Below are 21927 nucleotides of genomic sequence, written 5' to 3' on the forward strand. Positions count from 1 at the left end.
TTATTGTGTCCTAAATTTATTTATTATTAAAATATATAATGACAATAAAGGAACTTTCAAGTATTAAAAAACATCCAAGCACCCTATCATCTTAACACAATGGCATATTCGCTTTTTTGTTCCCTTCCAAACTTGCACTATGGACATTTATTTAACAACAACTAAGTGCCAGGCACTTTTCAACTAAGTGCCAGGTGCTTTACATATATTAACTCAGCAAATCATCACAATAATCTTAAGGAATATTAGCAGCCCCCTTTTATAGATGTTGAAGCACACAAACCTTAAATAAGTTGTCCAAGGCCACACTGCTGTAAGTTTCAGAGTCAAGGCTCAAAATGGGGGGGTTTGCCTCCAGTATCTGTGCTTTTAATCGCTGTGCTAAAGTGCCTGTCATTTGAAAAAGCTGCATTTAGTGTATACACTACAATTGTAATGTATACGTTCTGCTTACGAGGGGCAACATTTTCTCACATAGCTAAAACCGTATCATCATTTTAAACAATTAACATGTTTTCCCATCAAGTTGATAACATCCCATTTTACTTTCATTATCTAATGCTGGACTTTCAAACTATTTCTAATTTCTTTCATTATATATAAAAATGCTGCAATGAGCAAATTTTGCATTGCATATAGCTTCTTTTCCTTCTTTTGAATTTCATTTCTTATGCTAATACACCCAATAGTTTGACTGACTTAAAGTATATAGAAGTGCCACATTACTGAAATATGATGCTCTATACTGCTTTTAAAATGTCATCATTATATAATGCTAACAACAATGAAAGAATGCTCAGATCTTCCCAATCAGTATATCCCATTTCCTCCCAAATGTAACTAATATAAAGTGGTTAAGAATGATTTATGATGGGGAATAGTTAAATCAACAAATATTTACATTTTTAAATGGGCAAAATGTTTTCTTCCTCTAGCAACATAAAAGGTAGAGATAATCCTGTTATTTGATGCTTATGAGATTTGTGTAATAGTGATTCTTTAAGTGAGCCTCAAAAAAAATCAGTACCATACCCAAAGTCACTAGTAAAAGTATCAGAGGTAGAATCTGAGCCTAGATCTGTCTGACATTAAAAACTGTGTTTTAGGTAACAGAAAAAAAATAATAAAGTAACAAAAAATTAAGAAGGTCAATGTATGATGAGATAAATAAACTGTATAAAAATTTTTATCTCAATCTTCATTGAAGATTATTCATCTGACAAAGGGGTAAACTACCCTGGGTTACCTATCATAAATAGAGGGATCACATTTCCCTGATACATTGTTTTGATCAACAATTTCAAAACTAGGAAAGAATAACAATAATAATTAACAAAATGTTTCTTCTCTCTTTCTCTCCAACCATGCTTTCATTACAATCATGTTTCATCTGTATTCTAAGCAAGGAGAGAGAGGATATAAACATTACTCCAAAAATATTTTTTCTTAAATGTTACGTGTAGTATATGCGTATGCTCCTAATAGTCCAGAAAGACTATAACTTTTATAGCACAGAATAAAGGTCACTGAATCATTAGATAACAGAAGAAACACAGGCTTTGGAGTCTTAAATTGAAACCCTGCCACTTACTAGCTATATGTCCTTTGCAATGTTAGTATCAAATTCCTACTTCATCGGGCTGTTGCGTAATTAAGGGAGATAACAATTATAAAGCTCTTAGCACGTGGCAGATGCCCAAGAAATGTTAGCTCCCTTTCCTTTAAAAACATATACGATTATATCAAGGGTACTGGTTTTAAAAGTCATGCTTCATTATTTCCCTCAGACAAACTGTAGCATAACACGAGGCGTCAAGATCAAAAGAGATCAAAAGAGATAAAATTGCTTCATCGATGTGGGAACCTTCTGCTTTGACATCAGTATCATGTTCTTCTATTAGTTGGTACGAGACATTATGGGGTTGTTTCAAAATCTTCCTATAGCATCCTGGAACGTTCAGTTTCAGAGCAGGTACTTTAAACCTGCATGTCTGTAGTCCATCTCTGCTAAGTATTTCCTGGTACCACTGCCCTACTTTGTTCTTCGGGTACTGAATATTGTATCCTAGCACTGGAAGAACCACCTGTGGAAGGGGGAAAAAAGATACATGAAACAGTGTTCCGAAAAATGTATGATCATATTTTACATTTACTTTTATGACTGGGACCTGGATCTGTAAAAACTCATAGAAGAGTTAACTAAAAAGAGTGAATTTCATTGTGTGTGTGTGTGTGTGTACACACACACATCTATATATACCGTGTTTCCCCAAAAATAACACTGGGTCTTATATTAATTTTTGCTCCAAAAGATGCATTAGGGCTTATGTTCAGGGGATGTCATCCTGAAAAATCATGCTAGGGCTTATTTCCCAGTTAGGTCTTATTTTCGGGGAAACATGGTATGTATGTATGTATATGTATATATACATAAACAGAGGATGCCAAAAAAATGTAGACACATTTTAAGCAAGGAAAAAATTGTACTAAAATTGTAATGCAATGAATGACGCTATCATTCACTTGAATAACGCCATCTTTTGAGCGAACGTCGCACTACACGTTGCTACGGTAATTCAATTCAACTTCGAAAAGTAATACATAGACAACATCTCTTAAAATGTGTACTTTTTTTTTGTGGCACCCCTGGTATATATAATACCTAAATTTAAAAATGGTGAAAAATGGTGAATACCTAAATTTAAAAATGGGGGAAGGAGGGGGAACTGGTCACATTTTGCCTTTTGTGGACAATGTCTATACTTACATCTAAAAGATACTAATTTTTAAGCAAATTTACCTGATGTATTGCATATATATTAGCCGATTCCTCTTCTTCAGTTACTAGATGAACCTATTTTTAAAAAACATGATAAAAATATAGATGATTCCCAAATGTTCCAAATTCTCTCAATTTTCCCTAATTCACATATGCATAATTTGAATCCTATGGTGAATATAAAATAAAATCTTTTCACAATTTATTTCTGGAAGAGTAGACTGCATACAAATTAGAATGATTCTTCCTGCTGTAACCACTGACAACTGAAGTTGGAACACACAGATTATGGGGGGCAGCTTAACATTCTAAGGTGACTCTTTTCCCCTCAGTCAGCAACAATGTTTTTCTAAATTAAATGTTGTTCCTTATTACACTGAATCAAAACTCTGTTTCTGTGAAACCACCCCAATAAATATCATGCTCTATGAGAAGTGCTGTTTCTCAAAATGTGTTTCATAAAATAGCTATAGGTATCACATGAAGGAGGGAAAAAGAGGTGTGTATGAAATTAGGTTTGAGAAATGTTACTGTAGGACATCAGAGAATTCTGATTTCTCTTGCACAGGAAAGCTCCAGTGTAAAGGCAGCTGCACTCATTCCACAAGCACTGACAGCACTCCCATCTTCTTGAAGCATTCATCATGTAATGGTGTCTAGATCTCCTCTAAATCTGCTTGCTTTCCCCTCGATTCTCCCTATTCCTATCAGTAAATTCCCTCATTTTTTTTTTTGTTTTGTTTTTCATTTGACTTTGGTTTTTCATTAAATAACTGGTTTTAATTGCTGCACTCAGAAATGGACATAGAACTCCAGGTGTGATCTAACCAGACTACCTGGGACTATGATTCCTCTTGCACAATCACTTCCAGCTTTTTGACTTTCACAAACTCATAAACATACCTATTATACTGTAATTTAGGTAATTTATGAAAATACTGAACAAACACTGTCAAGTACAGAAGACCGCTTTGTCTTTACAGAACTCCTTCCAGGTTAACACAGATCTATTAATCAATAAACATGCTTTTGCTGTATGGCTGCTCCCCAAATATGAATTCGCCTTAGTATTTTAATTGTCAACTCACATTTCTCAATCTTGCTCATAAAAAAAAAAATTATGAGCGAATCTTCCAGGTGACTTGAAATAAAGAGACACCTGTTAGCCTAATAATCTCATCGGAAAAGGAAATCAGATTAGTTTCCTATAGTTACATGTCCTATATACCTTTTATTAGAAATCTTATTCTGCCTTTTTCCTTTCGTATTTAAGTTTAAGCCTCTAAATCTTGACTTTTCTTTTCTCAATGTAACTGATAAAATATAAATGAGTTGTCTTAAAAATCTCCCAATAAATTAAAAAAAATCTATACAGACATTTTTTTGCTGATAATAAAAGGAAACTGCAAGAACTGAAGGAGAAAATGTTCTTTTCTTCTACAGCACCAGAAACTAAAGCAGATACTCATACGATTCCGATCACAAACCTGACTTTGCAAATGTTACTTTGAACAAAGAAGGTTTATAAGACACATGTATTTCAGAGATTATTGCTGTATGTTGTCAAAGTAACCTTTAACTCCTTAAAATCTGAATTAGAAATGGCTGGTTTACTAAATAATGTTTTGCCCAGGTAACATTTAAATGAACATGTTTTCTGGAAGGTGTTAAAAAAACTTATGATTTTTCATTATTTATTCAAAGGGGACTACTGACGTACATATTCTTCTACTCATATGAGGTAAAATAAAACCTAAGATGCGGCTAGATTTCTTTTTACAGGTTCAGAGTCTGACCTCAGTTAAATGACCATTCTTAGTGATTTATGCTTCCAGTAATTACTTTCTCATCTAAATATTTATAGGCCATCCATTTAATGAATTAGTAAAGCTGACATCTGTTGTTCTGGCTCACTCAGCCAGCCCTTACTCCCTCTTTTCCAGTAGCGGTATTTTTCAGGGAGCTCCCCTCCCAGTTCTCAAATGTGGTTTGGGTGGGATGGTTCCAGGAAGGAGCCCTTGAAACATGGGCTTAACCGATCACATACTCCAGTCCACAATGATTAGTTTGAGGACATGCGACCCAAGCCAGCCCATTCCTGGTCACTGAGATTCAATTCCATGGCTTTTGTTGAAACTGTTGGGAAAGGAAAACCCTCTTTTCTGGAGAAGTTGTGAGAAATGAGCCTAGTATTGCTAATAACTATCCTGCCACCAAAGGAATACGCCAGACTGAGAATGGATCTAACAGAGGAAAATAGAGCTGAAAAATGGAGATAAGATGGATGACTTAGGATGCTGCTTAAGCACCTGGGTACAGCTGCGCCTGACTTAATCGTGGACTTTCAGTTATGAGGGCCAGTAAGTTAGTTTGAGGTGCTTTCCATTATTTGAAATGAATATAAATGTCTTTAAACTATTTTTAAGAGGAAAAAAGCAAGTTGTGAAATCACATTTATATAAAAGAAACACACACATTACATAACCCATATACCATTATAAAAATCTTTTTTTTATATATTTTAAGCTTTGAGCCTCTAAGTCCTGTCTTTTCTCCTCTCAGTGTTAATTAATAGACTAAAAATCCACTTTTCTTTGCAAATTTATATGAAAGCATAGAAAAAGATCTAGAAGAAAACATTCCAAAAAAAAGAGGCAGGGGAGGGAATCACAACAGAGCCGTGGCAGTGATGACAGCTTCATCTGGTATGTTTTGATTTTGATTTTTAAAGAGACTGTTTTGTGCATTATTTGTGTAATTTTTTAAATCTTTAAAGGAAGCTTTACTATCTTTGTACCTTTCATTTCATATCATTGACTATTATATTTTTCCATTTATTGACATGTATTAAGCCTCAGCTGACAGCAGAGTAGAAGCAGGAGATGAGCAAATGTAAGTTAAAAAATAAATCTGTACAATGCATGTTTAGTTGCAAATTGTTTCTAAAACAAAGGCTTCTGAGAATTAGTGTTCGTGCTGTGGTAACTACTGTTGGAAAGCTGTGACGAAATGATACTCACTTTACTACTTGGGAAATGCTCATCATCACCACCTTCATCCAAACAGACTAAATCACCCTCCACCACTCTTGGTCCATAGGTTGTGAGTCTATAAGATACTGCCTCATTCCAAATTTTGCTGCTATACGCATGAATGTAGAAAATGCGCATAGAATGGGGAAATGAGAACCACGCCTGGACACACCCCTCCTCTGTCATGCCAAAGCGATGCAGTGACTCCAACAGTGCTCTCTCTCGAACTTTGAATTCAGGCATCAGTGAAAGTGTGCCTTTAGCATCCTCTGGAATAAAGGGAAAAATCACTTAGCCAACCACTTTTATTTAAAGGCCAGTTATAAAGACCTTTAGTATGCTCTCTAAATGAAAGGCAATGAAATGTGCTGTTTCACACCCAAATATGAGCATGATGCTGTCAGCACCAATTATAAACCTAGCTCCTCTTGAAGAGTTTGTTTCTAATAAAGATTGTTAATTATGTGGTCCATTCACTTCCCTGCGTTAAAAAATAATGGTAAAAAAGCACATAAGTAATTCCTACTTCAGAATGGAGATGAAATAATTTGCAGTTATTCAGAGGATTTACAATCCCCTGAGCCTAGAGATTTTTCAGGAGCTATTACGGACATTTACACAGAATTTTTTGAATAAGAAAGGGTTGATCTCTGGATCCTTCAAGTCTACTATTAGGTCTTGCTAGTGGGATGTTTTTGTAAAATTAGATTACTGCATTCTACTGTAAAGATGTTGATTCATATAGGGCCTTGGATTTTTAATAACTGTACCAGGCTTCTTATGCACACTAAAGTTTAAGAATCATTGCCGTAAGAAAATTATCTTCTCAGGACTCTACAATAGGTACAAAAAAATAAGTCACTTTGAATTTTCTTTAGTATTACTTACATGACATTTTGAAATGCCACACTATTTACAGATTGCTGTATAGCATAAAAATAGTTCTTCTATAAATAATCACATATATATAATATGTACAAAATTAAACACAATGAATGAAGAGTTTTGAAAACTGACGTCCTTTATTTCAACGTAAGTGAAATTCAGTACGCACATGTATGTAGATCACATATTTGAATAAATCTGAAATGGTATGGTTGCTGTTACTGGTATTTAAATACAAATAATACTTATTCAGTGTTCAGTATGTACCAGGCACTATTTTAAGAGCATCACATCTATTATCTTATTTAAATCTCGTAACAGTCTTTTAGGTACCATTATTAGCTTCAATTTACAAATGAAGAGACTAAAACAATGAGGCGAAATCACTTGCACAGAACCATACAGTTGGAAAGTACTAAAGCTGAGAGTTACATCCATGTAGACTGACTCCAGAACCCACACTCATAACCACTTTTCTTTAGTGCTTCCCATTAAGCATTCTGCGTATACATCATTATATTGAGCTAAAGTTTTCAAAATCAGCAGTCAGGGCTGCATGGCAACTAGACCAAAAACAATGCAAGAAGTATCAGATATAATAAATGTACTTTAATTTAGTTTATTTTTCAGTCTCCTCTAGTTCTAGTGAATTATACTTCCATCAATACCAGTTTAGAATTGGGAACTCCCATCTCTTCAGAGGATTTAGGTCAAGAAAAGGTACTATCTCCCCTCCTACCCCTACCCCTACCCCTGAGCAAGAGTAAGGACAAAGGTCCTTAAGATCTGGCCAAAAATGGAGTACCTAGGGAATGTAATAAAATGATCAAATATACAACATATTACAATCCATTTCTTATCACTTTTATGTTGCAACGAATGCTCTCCTGCTGACAGAACATTTATATTACGGATCTCCATGGCTATGTATGGGGTAAAGAAACTTTTTAAATACCAGTTTGAAGAAAATATTTCTTTGCTCTATTTACAGGATCATCCAAATCTTCTGGTGTAAGAAATAATTTTACAGCTTTCACCTTTAAAAATCAAGAAAGCAAACATGTTAAATGAAAATGACAAATCACTTTTAAAAACAACATGCATCTTAAAAGAACAGGCATTTAACAAATGATAATTGATGCTGCAATTTTATCTTTAAGCTTTCAAAAATTAAACAATCAATGTTAAATTTAGAAATAAACTTCTGTACAAAGCAAGCTTATACACAGGTTTAAGATATTATGGACAGGAAAAAGGGCTCCCCCATCACTTCCACAGTTCTTCTGTCATTCTTTATTTCTAGTATCAAAGTATAAACACAGGTGTGAAATGATGACATAAAACTCAGACTTGACCAACATTCATAATAATAAAAGTAGGGGAGGAAACCGGCAGAAGGGAATGGCAAGCCATTAATTTCATTCATGCTCTCAGGTCTCAGAATTCTTTAAGCGTAAAAGTAATTGCCAAAATCTCTTTTAAAAATTGCCAACTGTAATATTATCTTTTAAAACCTACATAGATGACAAGATGTTCCTTTAAAAAAATGATGTCTACTAGTTCCTGTGTTTTAATCACCGTCTCCAGCATTGTGATTTACGTATTTCTAAGGATGTGTTTTGCAGTAGGAGCACTAACTACACATTTGTAGATGTGGTCTACATGCTCAGCTCTCGGCCTTATTCCAACGTGCAAGAACTGTTCACGTGCATAATACTTTCCACAAGTGCTTTTACTCTTCCTTTCTCTTCTACTCAAGAAAACATCCTATAACCCAAATGAGTGAGTACAACACTATCATATGAATAATCGTGCATTTGCTCAAGTATATAATTGTACAGTTTTGTAGTTATTCGCTATTATGTACTTTATCCAGTGCGCAAATACATCTGTATGTATATAATATGTAATTATATATATAAAATATACATTTAAAAATATATAATTTTAATAATTGGGCAAATGTGGCTTCTTATTAGTGACATTCATTCATAGTTTCATTTGAAACTACTCAGATATATTTTTCAAATCTGCTGTTCCCATTAGTCTCTGGTTTTGGGTGAATTCCTATCTGTTGTATAATCTGATACCAGATTTCTGGAATTGTAGGTAAAAGTTTCCTCTAAATCCTCTGTTCAGTTCACTAAGAATTTGGTAAGTATTGGTCAATTCTCTGTTAAGTCTCAAAGGAGAATTAAACACAGGGACATTGCATACAGTTTGCTTTCTTATAATGAGATACTAAGAATATAGTAGCTGCTCATATGTTCAGTGGTGCAGTACATGGTATATGTGTGTATGCATACATGTGTTTATATGCTGGGTTAAGAAAGCAAGGAGCTGACTTATGTAATAAGCACAACTGAGAAAACAGATGAGATCATAGTTTTAAAAAATACATACCGTTTCACTCTTCAGCAAAGCCAATCCAATTTGGTCTGTGTGAACTTTCCTTCCCATCCCAAATCTCTGTGGTCCATAGTAATTCACAAAACCTTTATTCTATGAATAGGAAAAAAAATCAATTAATTAAAAGTGTATTGTTATGGACTACATGCCTGTGTCCCTCCAAAATTCACGTGTTGAAATCCTACCCTCCAGTGGAATAGTGCGTGGAGGTGGGATCTGGGAAGGTACTTAGGTTATGACGGCAGAGCTCTTATGAACAGGATTCATGCCCTCGTAAGAGAAAGCCTTGGAGCTAGCTAGCTCACTCTCTTTCTACCATGAGAATACAATAAGAAAACCCTGCTGGCACCCTGATCTCAGGCTTCCAGCCTCCAGAACTATAAGAAATAATTTTCTGTTGTTTAAAAATCACCCACTCTGTGGTTCTGTGTTACAGCACTGAACAGACAAATAAATACAATGATTCTGTCAGAATATGTAATCAAGTCTTTCTCGTCATATTTATTTTAATAAAAAGAGTCCTGTAATTTGTCATATACATATGGGGACCAAATGGTCTGAGAAATGCTATACAGTTAGAGTAGAAAGGAGGAAAAGAACAAGTGCTTAAAAGTTAGAAAATAAGATAAGTAAAAAAGCTTTAAAAATATGTCAGCTCTTCATTCACATTACAGAGGGGTTTTCTGGCATGAGGGACTTTGGATGCTAAAACCGGGAAAGTTGTGGGAAAACTGGGATGAATTGGTTACCTAGTATTGGATCTGATCTTTGCCCCGAAGCTTTTTCTGATTCTGCTGAATGGAGAGACTTGGAATAAGAAACAGATTTATTTTGAAACCCAGCAAGTTTTGGCTCTTTGTATGTAACAGTTCATTTTTCAGTTATGTCAGTTTCTGAAATCCTGGGGCAAGACAATGGCATAGTGTCCCTTTAGCAGCACGAGAAAACTGTAATTTACTACTGCAACCATTAAAGACATTGGTCAGTAGTTAAACGTGCTATCTCAAAGAACACGCCAGGCCCAGATGGTTTCTTAAAAGTGAAAGAGTCTTCCACACTCACTTTATGAGGCGGGTCCATTATAATTCATTAAATAATTTTTGAGGACCAACTCTAAGATTGTTCAATAAAAGATGCTAAAACAATTTGTTACAGGCACGGAACAAAAGCCACCCTTACCTCGTGCCAGTCACAGAAATCAACTGCTGATAGAGTAAGTACTCCCTGTATTAAATCTCATAGTTAATATTTTAAGTATTTAAAATTTGAAAAAAAAATAATATCCTAGAATAGCCAGAAGAGTTTTAACTACCCCTTCTAATTACACAGGGTTGGAAATAACAAGGTTTATAGCAATCAGAACCATAAACTTCTAAAACAAAACTTCAAAGACTTTTTATTTTCAGGGCTTCTCAACTCCCTTCCCTTTTCATGAGAACGCAAGGAAAGTGGGCTAACACTAAGATTATTATTAATGGGGACTTTATAATGGGCAGTAGTATATCCATAGATACCAAATGAAAGACAGGCAATAAATGCTCTCAGAGTTCAGAGAAACCCCCTCTTTTGGTGTTCTGAGCACCCAATTTCAATGTAGAAAGGGGGTCCCCCACATTCACAAAAAATTCTCTGGCATCAGCTGGGTAGCCCACCGTTCAACTCAATTCTGACACTATCGACTCAGAGACAGCACTAGATTCTACAGGTGAAGGCTTCAGTCCTACAGACTGCCTCCCCACCAGCACCGTTAGATGCCAGGCCAGTCACAAACCCAGGCTGTCACGGGTGCTTCTGATGGACCTGCTGCAGAGTGGAGGTTACAACAACCACCTCCTTGGACTTCAGACACCAGCTGCAAATCCAGGTTGTTACCTGTACTTCTCAGCAACTTGCTTTCAATTAAGAGGTTCCCAAGACCTCTACACCTCAGGTTCGACTAATTTGCTAGAGGGTCTTACAGAACTCAGAGGAACATTTTACTTACCAGATCACCAGTTTATTATAAACTCAGATTTATATAACTCAGAAACAGTCAGATGGGAGAGATGCATAGAGCAAAATATGTGGAAGCTTCTGTCTTTTCCAGGTGTGCCACTGTCCGTGCATCTCCGTGTGTTGATCGACCCGGAGGCTCTCTGAACCCCATCCTTTTGGGTTTTTGTGGAGGCTTCATTACATGGCCATGATTGGTTAAATCCTAGGCCATTGGCAATTGATTCAATCTCCAGTCCCTCTCCCAACTCCCCCAGTGGTCAGGGGTGGTACTGTAAGTTACAACTCTAATCACTGGCAACCAGCCCCCGCCATCTTTCAGTGCTTTCCAAAAGTCACCTCATTACTATAACAAGAGACAGCTCTATCACTCTTAACACTTGGGAAATTACAGAAGTTTTGGGAGCTGTGAGCTAGGAACTGTGAATAAAAACCAAATATATATGAGAAATATGTATTTGGTCATATTTCTTATAAATCACAATATTGCTCTTCCACGCTTTTGTAAGGGGTATCATTTTAATAACAGTTTTTCAGGGTAAAAGAAAGAATTTTAGGTAGGTCTAGAAAAAAGAAAAAAGCAACTATATGAAGACTACACGATCAGAGAACTCCTAAACATAGGTGACTATGCTGAATTAATAAACTTTAATTGGAAGACACTTTCTAGATTAAAAGACATAACATTGATTAAAAACCAGTTTTTGTTGGTTTTCCTGGTAGAGAGGAATACAATTGTGTGAAAAGGTCTTTGTGGTCAGAAACTTAGGTCAGTGTTTCTCAATGTTGGCTACAGAGTAGAATCACTTAGGGAGTTTTAAAAAATATTAATGCCTAAACTACATCCCCAAATGTTCTTACTTAATTGGTTTGGAAGTAGAGATTAACTGCTGAGAATTTTTAAAGCTCCCCCCAACGTTGAGAATGACTGGTCTAAATCAGAGGTTGGCAAATTACTAACTGCCAACAAGTCAAATCTGGCTCAACACCTATTTTTGTAAATAAAGTTTTGTGGGATCATGGCCATGCTCATTCATTTATGTAACGTGTATGGCTGCTTCCACACAATGGCAATAGAGTTGTTGCAACAGAGATCCTTTTCCTACGAAGCCAAAAAATTGTATTATCTGGCCCTTTATAGAAAAAAAAAAGTTGCTGATACATAGTGTAGACGATCAGACTGAAGGCAATGGTTGTATATGCATATTTAGATGCCTGGCAAATGTCATTTAAATATATACATTAAGTTTTGTTTTTTCGTTTTGTTGTTGTTTTTTACTAAGACATAATAAAATGTATACAATTTCTCCTTTATATACATTGAAACAAAATTCAAAATTAGATTGAAAAGAAAAAAACCGTGTATAATTCTAAAAGGTAATTTGCCAAATTACCAAAGATTTCTGAAAAAAATTACTGAACAAAGTTTCCAAAGAAATTATTTCCTTTCTCTAAAACACTACTCTCTATGGCAGGTGCTAAAAAACATTCTTCTTATACAGACAGTTTTTTTCACCCCATCTCTAGGGAATACATTTTATTTCTTTTAATTATATTAAAGTTGTGGGGTTTTTTCCCAATGTAAAAATGTATTAAGAAGAAAATAAAAATAAGCCAAGAGGCCCGAGTTATTATTTTAAAAATTAATTATACATGCAAATAAAAACAAAAGGTGCTAAAGAAAAAATTTCCTTTCTTGCCTCAATGTAATGAGAGGGACTATATTTTCCTGTAATAGTCTATTTTAAAACTGAGTATTCTTACCTTAACATTTTCTATCGCCTCCAAAATTCTCTCTCTCAGGTTTGCAGAATCATGGACTTGGTTTTTTAAGTTTCTGATGACAATATCAAAGTGATTTCCTTTGAGCTGACCGAGTCTAAGGGAATCATCTACAGACCGAATATTAAACACGTTCATTCTTTTCTTTGCAATTTCTTTTTCAATATTTTTCAACCTATAAATGATAAATCATATAGACTCAGTTAAATCTTACATTTCATTTCAAAAATTATTAAGTTTTAAATGACAGTTGCCAGGTAACCACTTGTATCAGAATACTAAAACAAAAATTGGGGGGAATATTCCAAAGTTAATGCTTTTTCAACAAATATGCACTAAAAACCCATTATTATAGGATTATGTTAACTAGTTATTTTAAGGGGAGTATGTGTTCTTAATGCTGTCACCTTTCACCTCCAAGTGATAGAACTTCTCAACTGTTCTCCCATTCTTCCTCTTCTTAGACTCTGCTCCTTTCCTCCTTAGTCTCTCTACCACCACCATTACCAAGAAAAAACACTAGTACCAGAGGATTTTCCTAAAATTATGCTCTGAACAATTCCTTACTCAAACTTTCGATTCTTCTCCAACACTTAAAGAATAGATTCCAATTATCTTAGCATAAATTTAAAGACCTTGTATAAACTGATGTAAATTTTTCTTTACATTCATATTTCCTGTAGTCTTTATAGTAACTATCTGTTTTCCTAGGCAAACTGTTTAGCTTACTGCCTCTCCAAACATATCTTCAGATTCTCTGCATCTGCTAAAATCTTACTATAACTTGAAGGGTAATTAACACCGCATCCCTATATGCTAAATCAAAGTACTCTTTTCTCCTAGGAACTAATAATATTTCTTGCCTTTGGTAGCTAAAAACTAGCTTTTAACATCTAAAGTCCTTTTCTCTTACCTAAACTATACTTCTGGACCACATAGACAGAATCATGTACATGTTTTGTCCGTCATAGAAGAGCTTAGAAGCATCTATCTACAAATAGTGGATATTTAAACATTTTATGACTAGGATTAATATACCAATATTACATCAAATTAGGATGAATTTTGGCCCAATGATTCAACTTTCTGAAAAGTATCTACGAGGCGCAGATTTAAGTACAGTAATATTAATCACAGTATTATTTACAGTGAAATACTGGAAAGAATTTCTATATCCAAAACTAGAGGAATTTTCAACAAATTAGCCTACATAATGACATAATTTTGAAATATTTCATGACATACATTTTAATAAAACAGTGTTAATTATTTTATTTTTATAAGTAAAATGTAAGTGGCATATACGATATGATTTCCCATATATAAAAAATGTCTCTGTAAAATGTACGTATGTAGTATAGTCTGAAAAAAGTCTGGGAGGAAATAGATCAAAATGTTATCATGGTTCTTTCTGAGTAATGGAATTATTAGTGACTTTTAATTTATTTTTTTATATAGCACTTTTTTCTATTTTCTAAATCTACAATGAAGATGTATTTATTTTACCATTACAAAAAATATTTTAAATATTTGATTAAGCTGAAGGGAGGCTAAATTTGAGTGTTTTACATTCTATTTAACAAAGATTTTATTTTTTAATTAATTTTTATTAAATTTATTAGGGTGACACTGGCTAGTAAAATTATATAGGTTTCAACTGTACCTTTCTGTAATGCATCATCGATATATTGCATTGTATGTTCACCACCCAGAGTCAGTTCTCCTTCCATCACCATATATTTGACTTCCTTTTCCCTTTTCTAGCACCCCCGACAAAGATTTACTTTAAATATAAGAAAGCACAACAAGTATACAAGTATTACAGTAATTAGAAAAAAATTTGCAAGACCTTTCCTGAATATGAGTTCATATTTGAATATAAAACAGGATGTTCAAAAACAATTTAGATCATTTAAAATCAGCCAGCGCTCAAAGTTCCTATCGTAAAACTACTTATATTTTCAATATAAATTTCAGACATAACTAATTAGAAGATAATTATGCTATTAACGCAGAATGTGCTGCTTGGTAAGCCTGTAATTAATGAATGTTGACAGTGAGGTTAATATGCTCCCAGTATTATTCTGAATTTTTAATCTTACATTTGTTTTATTCGATGCAATAAGAAAGAAAAGTTCTCTCTTATAAAGTAATGTCATTACCTCTCTGGAGTCACTTTTCTGACAACCATTGCTTGATAGGTGATGGCTTTCTTGTCTTTAAGGCCTGCATAACTAAAATCTGAAGGAATCACACCAAGTTTGATAGCTAAAAAACCAACTGCTTCAAACATTTCCAGATTTTCTTTTCGTAGGGTAAAGGCTGAAACAAAAATAATCTTAGGTTACAAAAAAATCAGCTACCATACATCAATTATAATATTAGCGGGCTAATAGATTAATATAGTGAATCAAATCATTAACTTAAATTTAAATCAAAATACAAAATCAGTGTCATGGATTTCAGTGGTTATTTTTAAAATGCTAATTGGCTCATTAAAACCTTACGGAAAAAAATCCAAATCCCTGAATTTGGCGTTTCTCCTTTTTCAGTCTCCACATATGCCATTTCCAGTCATATATTCTATAATTTTGACAGAGCATTTCTCATAATCCTTGGACGGAGTAGAACCTTCCATAGCTTTGCACTCCCTCTGTCAAAAAATATGTGTTCTTCCCATTTTACTTACCAGCCATATTTCTCTATTCAATCTTCACGATCCAACAGCAGCAGCAAGTCTCCCTCAAATTCTTTCCAGGTTCCCAAACCTGAATGCTCCCAAAGCAGGGTTCATGTTTGTTTTACTGACTATTATATCCTCAGCCTAACACATAGTATGTATTCAAATATTTGTTGAATCAGCAAGAGTAAATAAATGAACTCCACAAGTAATTGATTATTTAATCTTGCATTCTTGCATGTCTCCACAAGTTGTTATTATCTGCATCACTTCACTTAACATCATGTATTATAATTTATCTCTTTATGTTTGTCCACCCCCATAGGCTGGGAGTTCCAGGCCAGCAAGCCAGTAAATAAAATAGTGCTTGCTTCATGGTAGATGTTTAAAATGTCTATTAGATGAGAGGGTGGGAGTGAGAGATTGTGGAGGTGGGGAAGAGGAACAAGCCCAAGAACAACTACCACCGATCTTATTAATAATTTAAACATCATGTGCCATTTGGACAGGCTGGGAAGTTTTTTGTTGTTGTTGTTGTTTTAATTATTTTTGAACCCATAACTTCTGGCTCCTTCATATCTAACAGTTATTCCTTAAAATTTTACTATAAGCAGGAAAAAGCCAGGTGGCACCTTTCACACTTTGCCTGTAAAGCTCTTTTAGTCAGAGCACCCCTTCTTTAGATACATTTTCTACTTTCCACTTCAATACAGGCAACAGTGTTGCTAAACTTTCTACCACTACATAGCAAGGATCCCTTTCTTCCAGGATCTAATAACATTTTCGTTACTTTCCTTTAAACTCTCATTGACAGCTTCCCTTAGGTACCTTCAAACTTCTGCCTGCCAACAGGTCCCAAAGGCATTGCTATCATAGATTTTAGGCTTTTATTACAGCAGCAATTTATTTCTATCTCTATTAATTACCTAATGCTACACAAGAAATCACTTCAAATCCTAATGATACAAAACAACAATACTCATTTACTATCTGAATAATATTCTGCCTTAAAAAGAAAGACAATTCTAACATATGTACAACATGGATGAACCTTGAAGACCTTAAGATAAGTGAAATAAACCAATCACAAAAGGACAAATATTGTGTGATTCCACTCATTCGAGATACCTAGAGTAGTCAAATTCATAGAGACAGAAAGCAGAATGGTGGTTGCCAGTGGCTGGGGAGAGAGGACAATGGTGAATTATTATTTAATGGGAACAGAGTTTTAGTTGGGGAAAATGAAAAAGCTCTGAAGATGGACGGTGGTGATGGTTGTACAACAATGTGAATGCACTTAATATCACTGAATTGTACACTTAAAAGTGGTTAAAATGGCAAATTTTATATTATATTTTGTAACAATTAAAAATAAAAATACGTTTTTTTAAAGTATTCTTCTTTTAGATAGCTCTCTCTTAACTAAGGAGATTTTTCTTTTTTAAGATGAGCTATTTGTGTTGTTATAAAAGGCTGGCCTAAGCAAAATTTGGGATAGGCAAAGTTTACCTGTGTCTTTTTCTTTGTTTTTGGACTTGTAGGTATACCAGTACCTGCATACTATCCTCTGATGAGCCATCAATTCCTCCCTTTGGCACATCCCTCCAATTGTTTATAGTTTTTCTAACTAATGTAAATTAATATGTAAAAAGTTTCGTCAATTTGTTTTTGTTCATTAACTCAAATTAATAGTGTTAGAATTTTAAGTAATATAAAATTTATAGATGTTTAAATCACTTATTAGTAATTCTTCCCCATACATGTAAAGCTAGTTTTTTTTCCCCTTCCAAATAGATTTATCTGCGAACATTAACTACATGCCTCACATATCAACTCCTATACTAGCAGCTATTTCATAAAAAAAGCAAGTCACACCACCAGACAGAGATTTCCAGGAGAGAAGACGCCAATATTTGAATAACTATTATGTAGTAAACGTTTTCCTTACTTATTTAATTCGAACAATATCATTGTGAATCATGCGTCACTACTACCCCATTTTTAAAGTACAACCAAGTTATGAATTGCTAAGTAACTTGCCTGAGGTATTCTTTCCATTTTTACATTTGTAGAAATTATGTCTTAAAGATACTAAAAAGCTCATAAATCTTTTTATGAACTAAAGTCATAATATAAAATAAAACCGACACAGCTCCAAAGTCTAAACGCCTCTCATTTACACAAGGAGTTCCTACATAGTACAATCCTGTTTCTGTGCCACACACATCTATGCAAATTTGGATTACTGCTTTTATCTTAAATGCCTTGCTGTACACATTTATAAAATGTGACCATTTTCCATCCCTCACTTAGGATACAAGCCAATTAAACCTGGTCAGTCAGACTTGTAGAGTGAGCTTTCATCAGTTCCATACCATCCTAGGAACTGAATATATCCCCTAAAACAGTGATTCTCAAAATGCAGTCTCCAGACCAGCAGAAAAACCATCTCCTGGGAATTGGTGAAAACCCTGCCCCAAAGCTTCTAAATCAGAACCTCTGAGAATAGGGCTCAGAGTGTTTTAACAAGCCCTTTTGGTGATTCTAATGCACGTTAACATTTGAAGACCTCTTCTCTAAAATACTGACAGAGCCAAAGGATGAAGCTCCCCGTGTTTTCAGGTTCCCTACCCTGGGTAGTGAGGTTCAATTGTTTTAGATTAAAAGTATTCACTTTCTCAAGTATAGCAAACATATTCGACTTAACTCCAAATGCTTAATTTTAATTAAGATAATTTTCAAACTATGATACGAAGATTTACTGCCAATAAAACTTATTAAACACAAAATAACTGCTTCAATTATATATTTGTGATTATGTTAAGTATAAATGTGTGTGTTAACCACATTTTCATTAATAAGCTTAATTTTTACAATTATTGTAATTTGAAAGACTTTATTTTCCATCAAAAAACAGATCCATGTATTTTTTCCAATATCCCTCTGGACAAATCCATTCAATTCACTTGAATTATTCACCTTTCACTGATTTTTCACTGATTCACAATTTTAACTACTTTTATCAAAGAAAACGGTAATGATTTATTAAATTACCTGTGTATATAACTTTTCTTTCCTGGCATTCAAGAAGAGACCTTTTCCTGTGCTTGTGTGCTTTTTCTCGAAATCTTACTGTTATCACTATATTTGGATTACCAGCATTGCAATTAGGTTCAGGAAAAGATTTGGTTTCCACAAGATTTCCAAACTTTTTGTTAACAAAATGGTGAACAGCTTTTCTGTGGTCTTTGTCTGTATCAGGTTTAAAGGTAAATTTGGAATTTTCTTTCTTTGCATCCAAATATTTGAAAAAGTCAAGTGCTTCTTCTTCGGATACCAAGTGAAGGAGTTCTTTATATTCAAGATTTGGTTTTACAACAATTTCACTGTTTTTTCCTACAGTTATTAAAAAGGGAAACTTCTGCCTAATAGCACTATGCAAAATAGCCCTCTGGTTTTTGTCAAGGATTGTGCCCAGTAAGAATTCAGGAGATGGTCCAATTAGCTCAGTTTTAGAATCCCACTTCTCTTTTATAGCACAAGCAAACTGATTCAGTAATTCACTAGTTTTTTTATCTAACAAAGAGCCTAATACATCAACTTTTTCTTCTTCACATTTGGAAGTTCCATCATTGATTATATCTTCCTTTTCTGAACCAGTCTGATGATTTTGGTCATCATTGGAAAACCCAGCCAAAGTATTGACTTCTTGGTCGCTTCCCTCTTCCAAGGACACATTTTGAAGATCTAGTTTTGTTTTCTTTGCAAAATTATTTGGCTTGGGTAGTGCTTTACTAATCTTGTCAATAGGTTCATCAGTGGCCTTATTAACTAACTGTCCCTGTTCATCTATTTCAATAACAACAAAGTCACTTGGTGAGCTTTTTATAGTGCCATGAAATCCAACATGATCAGTAATGAAACACAAAGAACTAAATCTGATTCTAAAATCTGTATCCTCTTCCATTCTTAAATAGCAATGCCTACAAAAGAAACAGAGAGGCAGTCAGTTACTAGAAAGAAAACTTGTGGGTCACAAAAAGAAATAGGTTTGCAGGATTTATTTAATTCTCTTTCTCCCTTTCAATCCTGAGACTCCTTTAATAGACACTAATAATCTACTTCTATATATCCTGTGTATTTTGACCCTCCTATACCAAAATGAATTAACATACAAACTTTTTCTGGTATAACTGGTGAGTTGCAACTTGACTCTTCATCCACTCCAGGATTCCATCTATTGTTCAGGATTAAAATGAGTCAGTTTCAACTTCACTTTAAAAATATAATTTGTTGGCCAGCCCAGTGGCTCAGGCGATTAGAGCTCTGTGCTCCTAACTCCGAAGGCTGCCGGTTCGATTCCCACATGGGCCAGTGGGCTCTCACCCACAAGGTTGCCAGTTCAACTCCTCGAGTCCCGCAAGGGATGGTGGGCAGAGCCCCTGCAACTAAGATTGAACATGGCACCTTAAGCTGAGTTGCCTCCCGGATGGCTCAGTTGGTTGGAGCGTGTCCTCTCAACCACAAGGTTACCGGTTCAACTCCCACAAGGGATGGTGGGCTGTGCCCCCGGCGACCAGCAACGGCAACTGGACCTGGAGCTGAGCTGCGCCCTCCACAGCTAAGACTGAAAGGACAACAACTTGAAGCTGAACGGCACCCTCCACAACTAAGATTGAAAGGACAACAACTTGACTTGGAAAAAAGGCCTGGAAGTACACACTGTTCCCCAATAAAGTCCTGTTCCCTTCCCCAATAAAATCTTTAAAAAATATATGTCACTTGTAGGCCCACAAAGAACAAAGAACTGTGTACAATGTGTGCAGTGATTTTCTAAACCCTACCTCTGAAATTTCCAGCTAAATCCAGAGAACTTGTGGCTAGATTTTTATATATTAGCTGTTAGGGATGGGAGAAGGATGAGAAGACAGGAAGAAAAAGGCCAAATTGACAAATGAAGCTCTAAATACCAACTTGCCATGTGATTACTTGAACCATAAGCCTTCTTGAAAGCCCATATAAAAACTTTTACAGATACAAACTTCTGAGGTTGACTCAGAGGGAAATTCCAACCTTGTCACGGTCATCAGAGAGAAGAAACCCTTACAGATTTTCTTGAAGCAGCAGACCAGAGAATAGTTCTGTAAGGAGGCCTTCACTCACTCTTCACACAACCTATGGCTACCACACCAGATGGAGCTACAGGAAAGCTAAAATGCCCAGGGCCCCGTAATATTCCTTTGTGTCAGCCACACTCTCCAGGTAATTTAATCATCATCTGGACCTTCATTCCATGTTGACAATGTATTATACTAATCTGAAACAATTTAGCAAACTCCCCTCCTCCATCCTATTATGCCATGTAGAAATCAGAGCAAATTCTCTACATCCTTATTTCTTAGGAAATATAGAGGGATATATTTATTTTCCTTCATTCCTTAATTTCCTGTACAGTCTCCTCAGTTTCTAGCCTTCACTGAAACCTGGCTATTTCCCCCAGGCTGCTTCCTCTGTAGTCCTCTCAAGTGAAAGCCATTTTTCCTTTCACACCCACCTAACTTAGGACCTGGAAATTGTAAATATTTTGTTTGCCACTACTCCTTCCAAACCATTTCTTCCTCCTCTACCTCCCCAAACCCCAGTTCCTTTGAAGTTCATGCCATCAGACTCTGCCATCTGCTGTCATCCTCTCTCTGGTCCTGGGATGACTCTTCCTTCTTCACTGAAGACTTTATTGTTCCCTGTCTTCTTAACCATCATGACTTGCAGGACCATCCATATGGATCATCCATTTAACATCACAGTGTCTCAGTTCCTCAATCTGAATCTCAACCCACTTCCACTTCATCTTGGTCATAGCCTTGACTTTCTGATCACCAAAAATTGCATCAACTTTAAGCATCTGGCTCTCTGATTACTCCTGCTGTCCTTTCATCACCTCCACTTTGTACTTCATTCCATAAATTCTTATACATTGTAAAGGCCTCTAATCTCTGCTTCTACTACTGGTCCACGTAACACCCAGAATGATTTAAAAGGTAAATTAATCCATATCACAACCTGATTTAAAACCCTCAAACCACATTTATAATGAAATTCAAATTTCCCTGACTTCCAAAGATTTCTAAGATTCTGGACTTTGTCTAGTCTACAAATTTATTTTGTAACCTTTCCCCATTTCCAACTATACTCCAGATACACTGGACTTCATTTCCTTTGTACCAACTGTTGCTGCTGATGAAATTGGTCCTTCCCAAATCACATCCTACGAGGTCTTCCCTGACCAATGTCTAAAGGAACCGGCAAGTCACTCTCTTTCACAAAACTTTAGCTTTTTGCATAGTATTTCTATCTAATAATTTTCATTA

At 35.1% G+C, this 21927-nt stretch overlaps 1 protein-coding gene across 4 annotated transcripts in view; it reads right to left on the minus strand.

Moving 5' to 3' along the window:
- The window catches only part of PUS7L (pseudouridine synthase 7 like), a 23559-nt gene continuing 1632 nt past the window's right edge, over nucleotides 1-21927 (minus strand). For 3 of the 4 annotated variants that reach the window (XM_033117939.1, XM_033117938.1, XM_033117937.1), the window contains exons 2-9: nucleotides 18614-19542; nucleotides 15042-15201; nucleotides 12862-13054; nucleotides 9100-9198; nucleotides 7652-7733; nucleotides 5800-6080; nucleotides 2801-2854; nucleotides 1162-2084 (exon numbers count right to left, since the gene is read on the minus strand). In XM_033117939.1, coding sequence (XP_032973830.1) covers nucleotides 1758-2084; nucleotides 2801-2854; nucleotides 5800-6080; nucleotides 7652-7733; nucleotides 9100-9198; nucleotides 12862-13054; nucleotides 15042-15201; nucleotides 18614-19526 — 2109 coding nt within the window. In that variant the 5' untranslated portion in view covers nucleotides 19527-19542 and the 3' untranslated portion in view covers nucleotides 1162-1757. Of the gene's footprint in view, nucleotides 2085-2800; nucleotides 2855-5799; nucleotides 6081-7651; nucleotides 7734-9099; nucleotides 9199-12861; nucleotides 13055-15041; nucleotides 15202-15568; nucleotides 15679-18613; nucleotides 19543-21927 lie in introns of those variants that run through there. The other variant, XM_033117940.1, reaches the window with a different exon arrangement.

Source organism: Rhinolophus ferrumequinum, chromosome 10 (assembly GCF_004115265.2).
Source record: "Rhinolophus ferrumequinum isolate MPI-CBG mRhiFer1 chromosome 10, mRhiFer1_v1.p, whole genome shotgun sequence".
Taxonomy (NCBI): Eukaryota; Metazoa; Chordata; class Mammalia; order Chiroptera; family Rhinolophidae; genus Rhinolophus; species Rhinolophus ferrumequinum.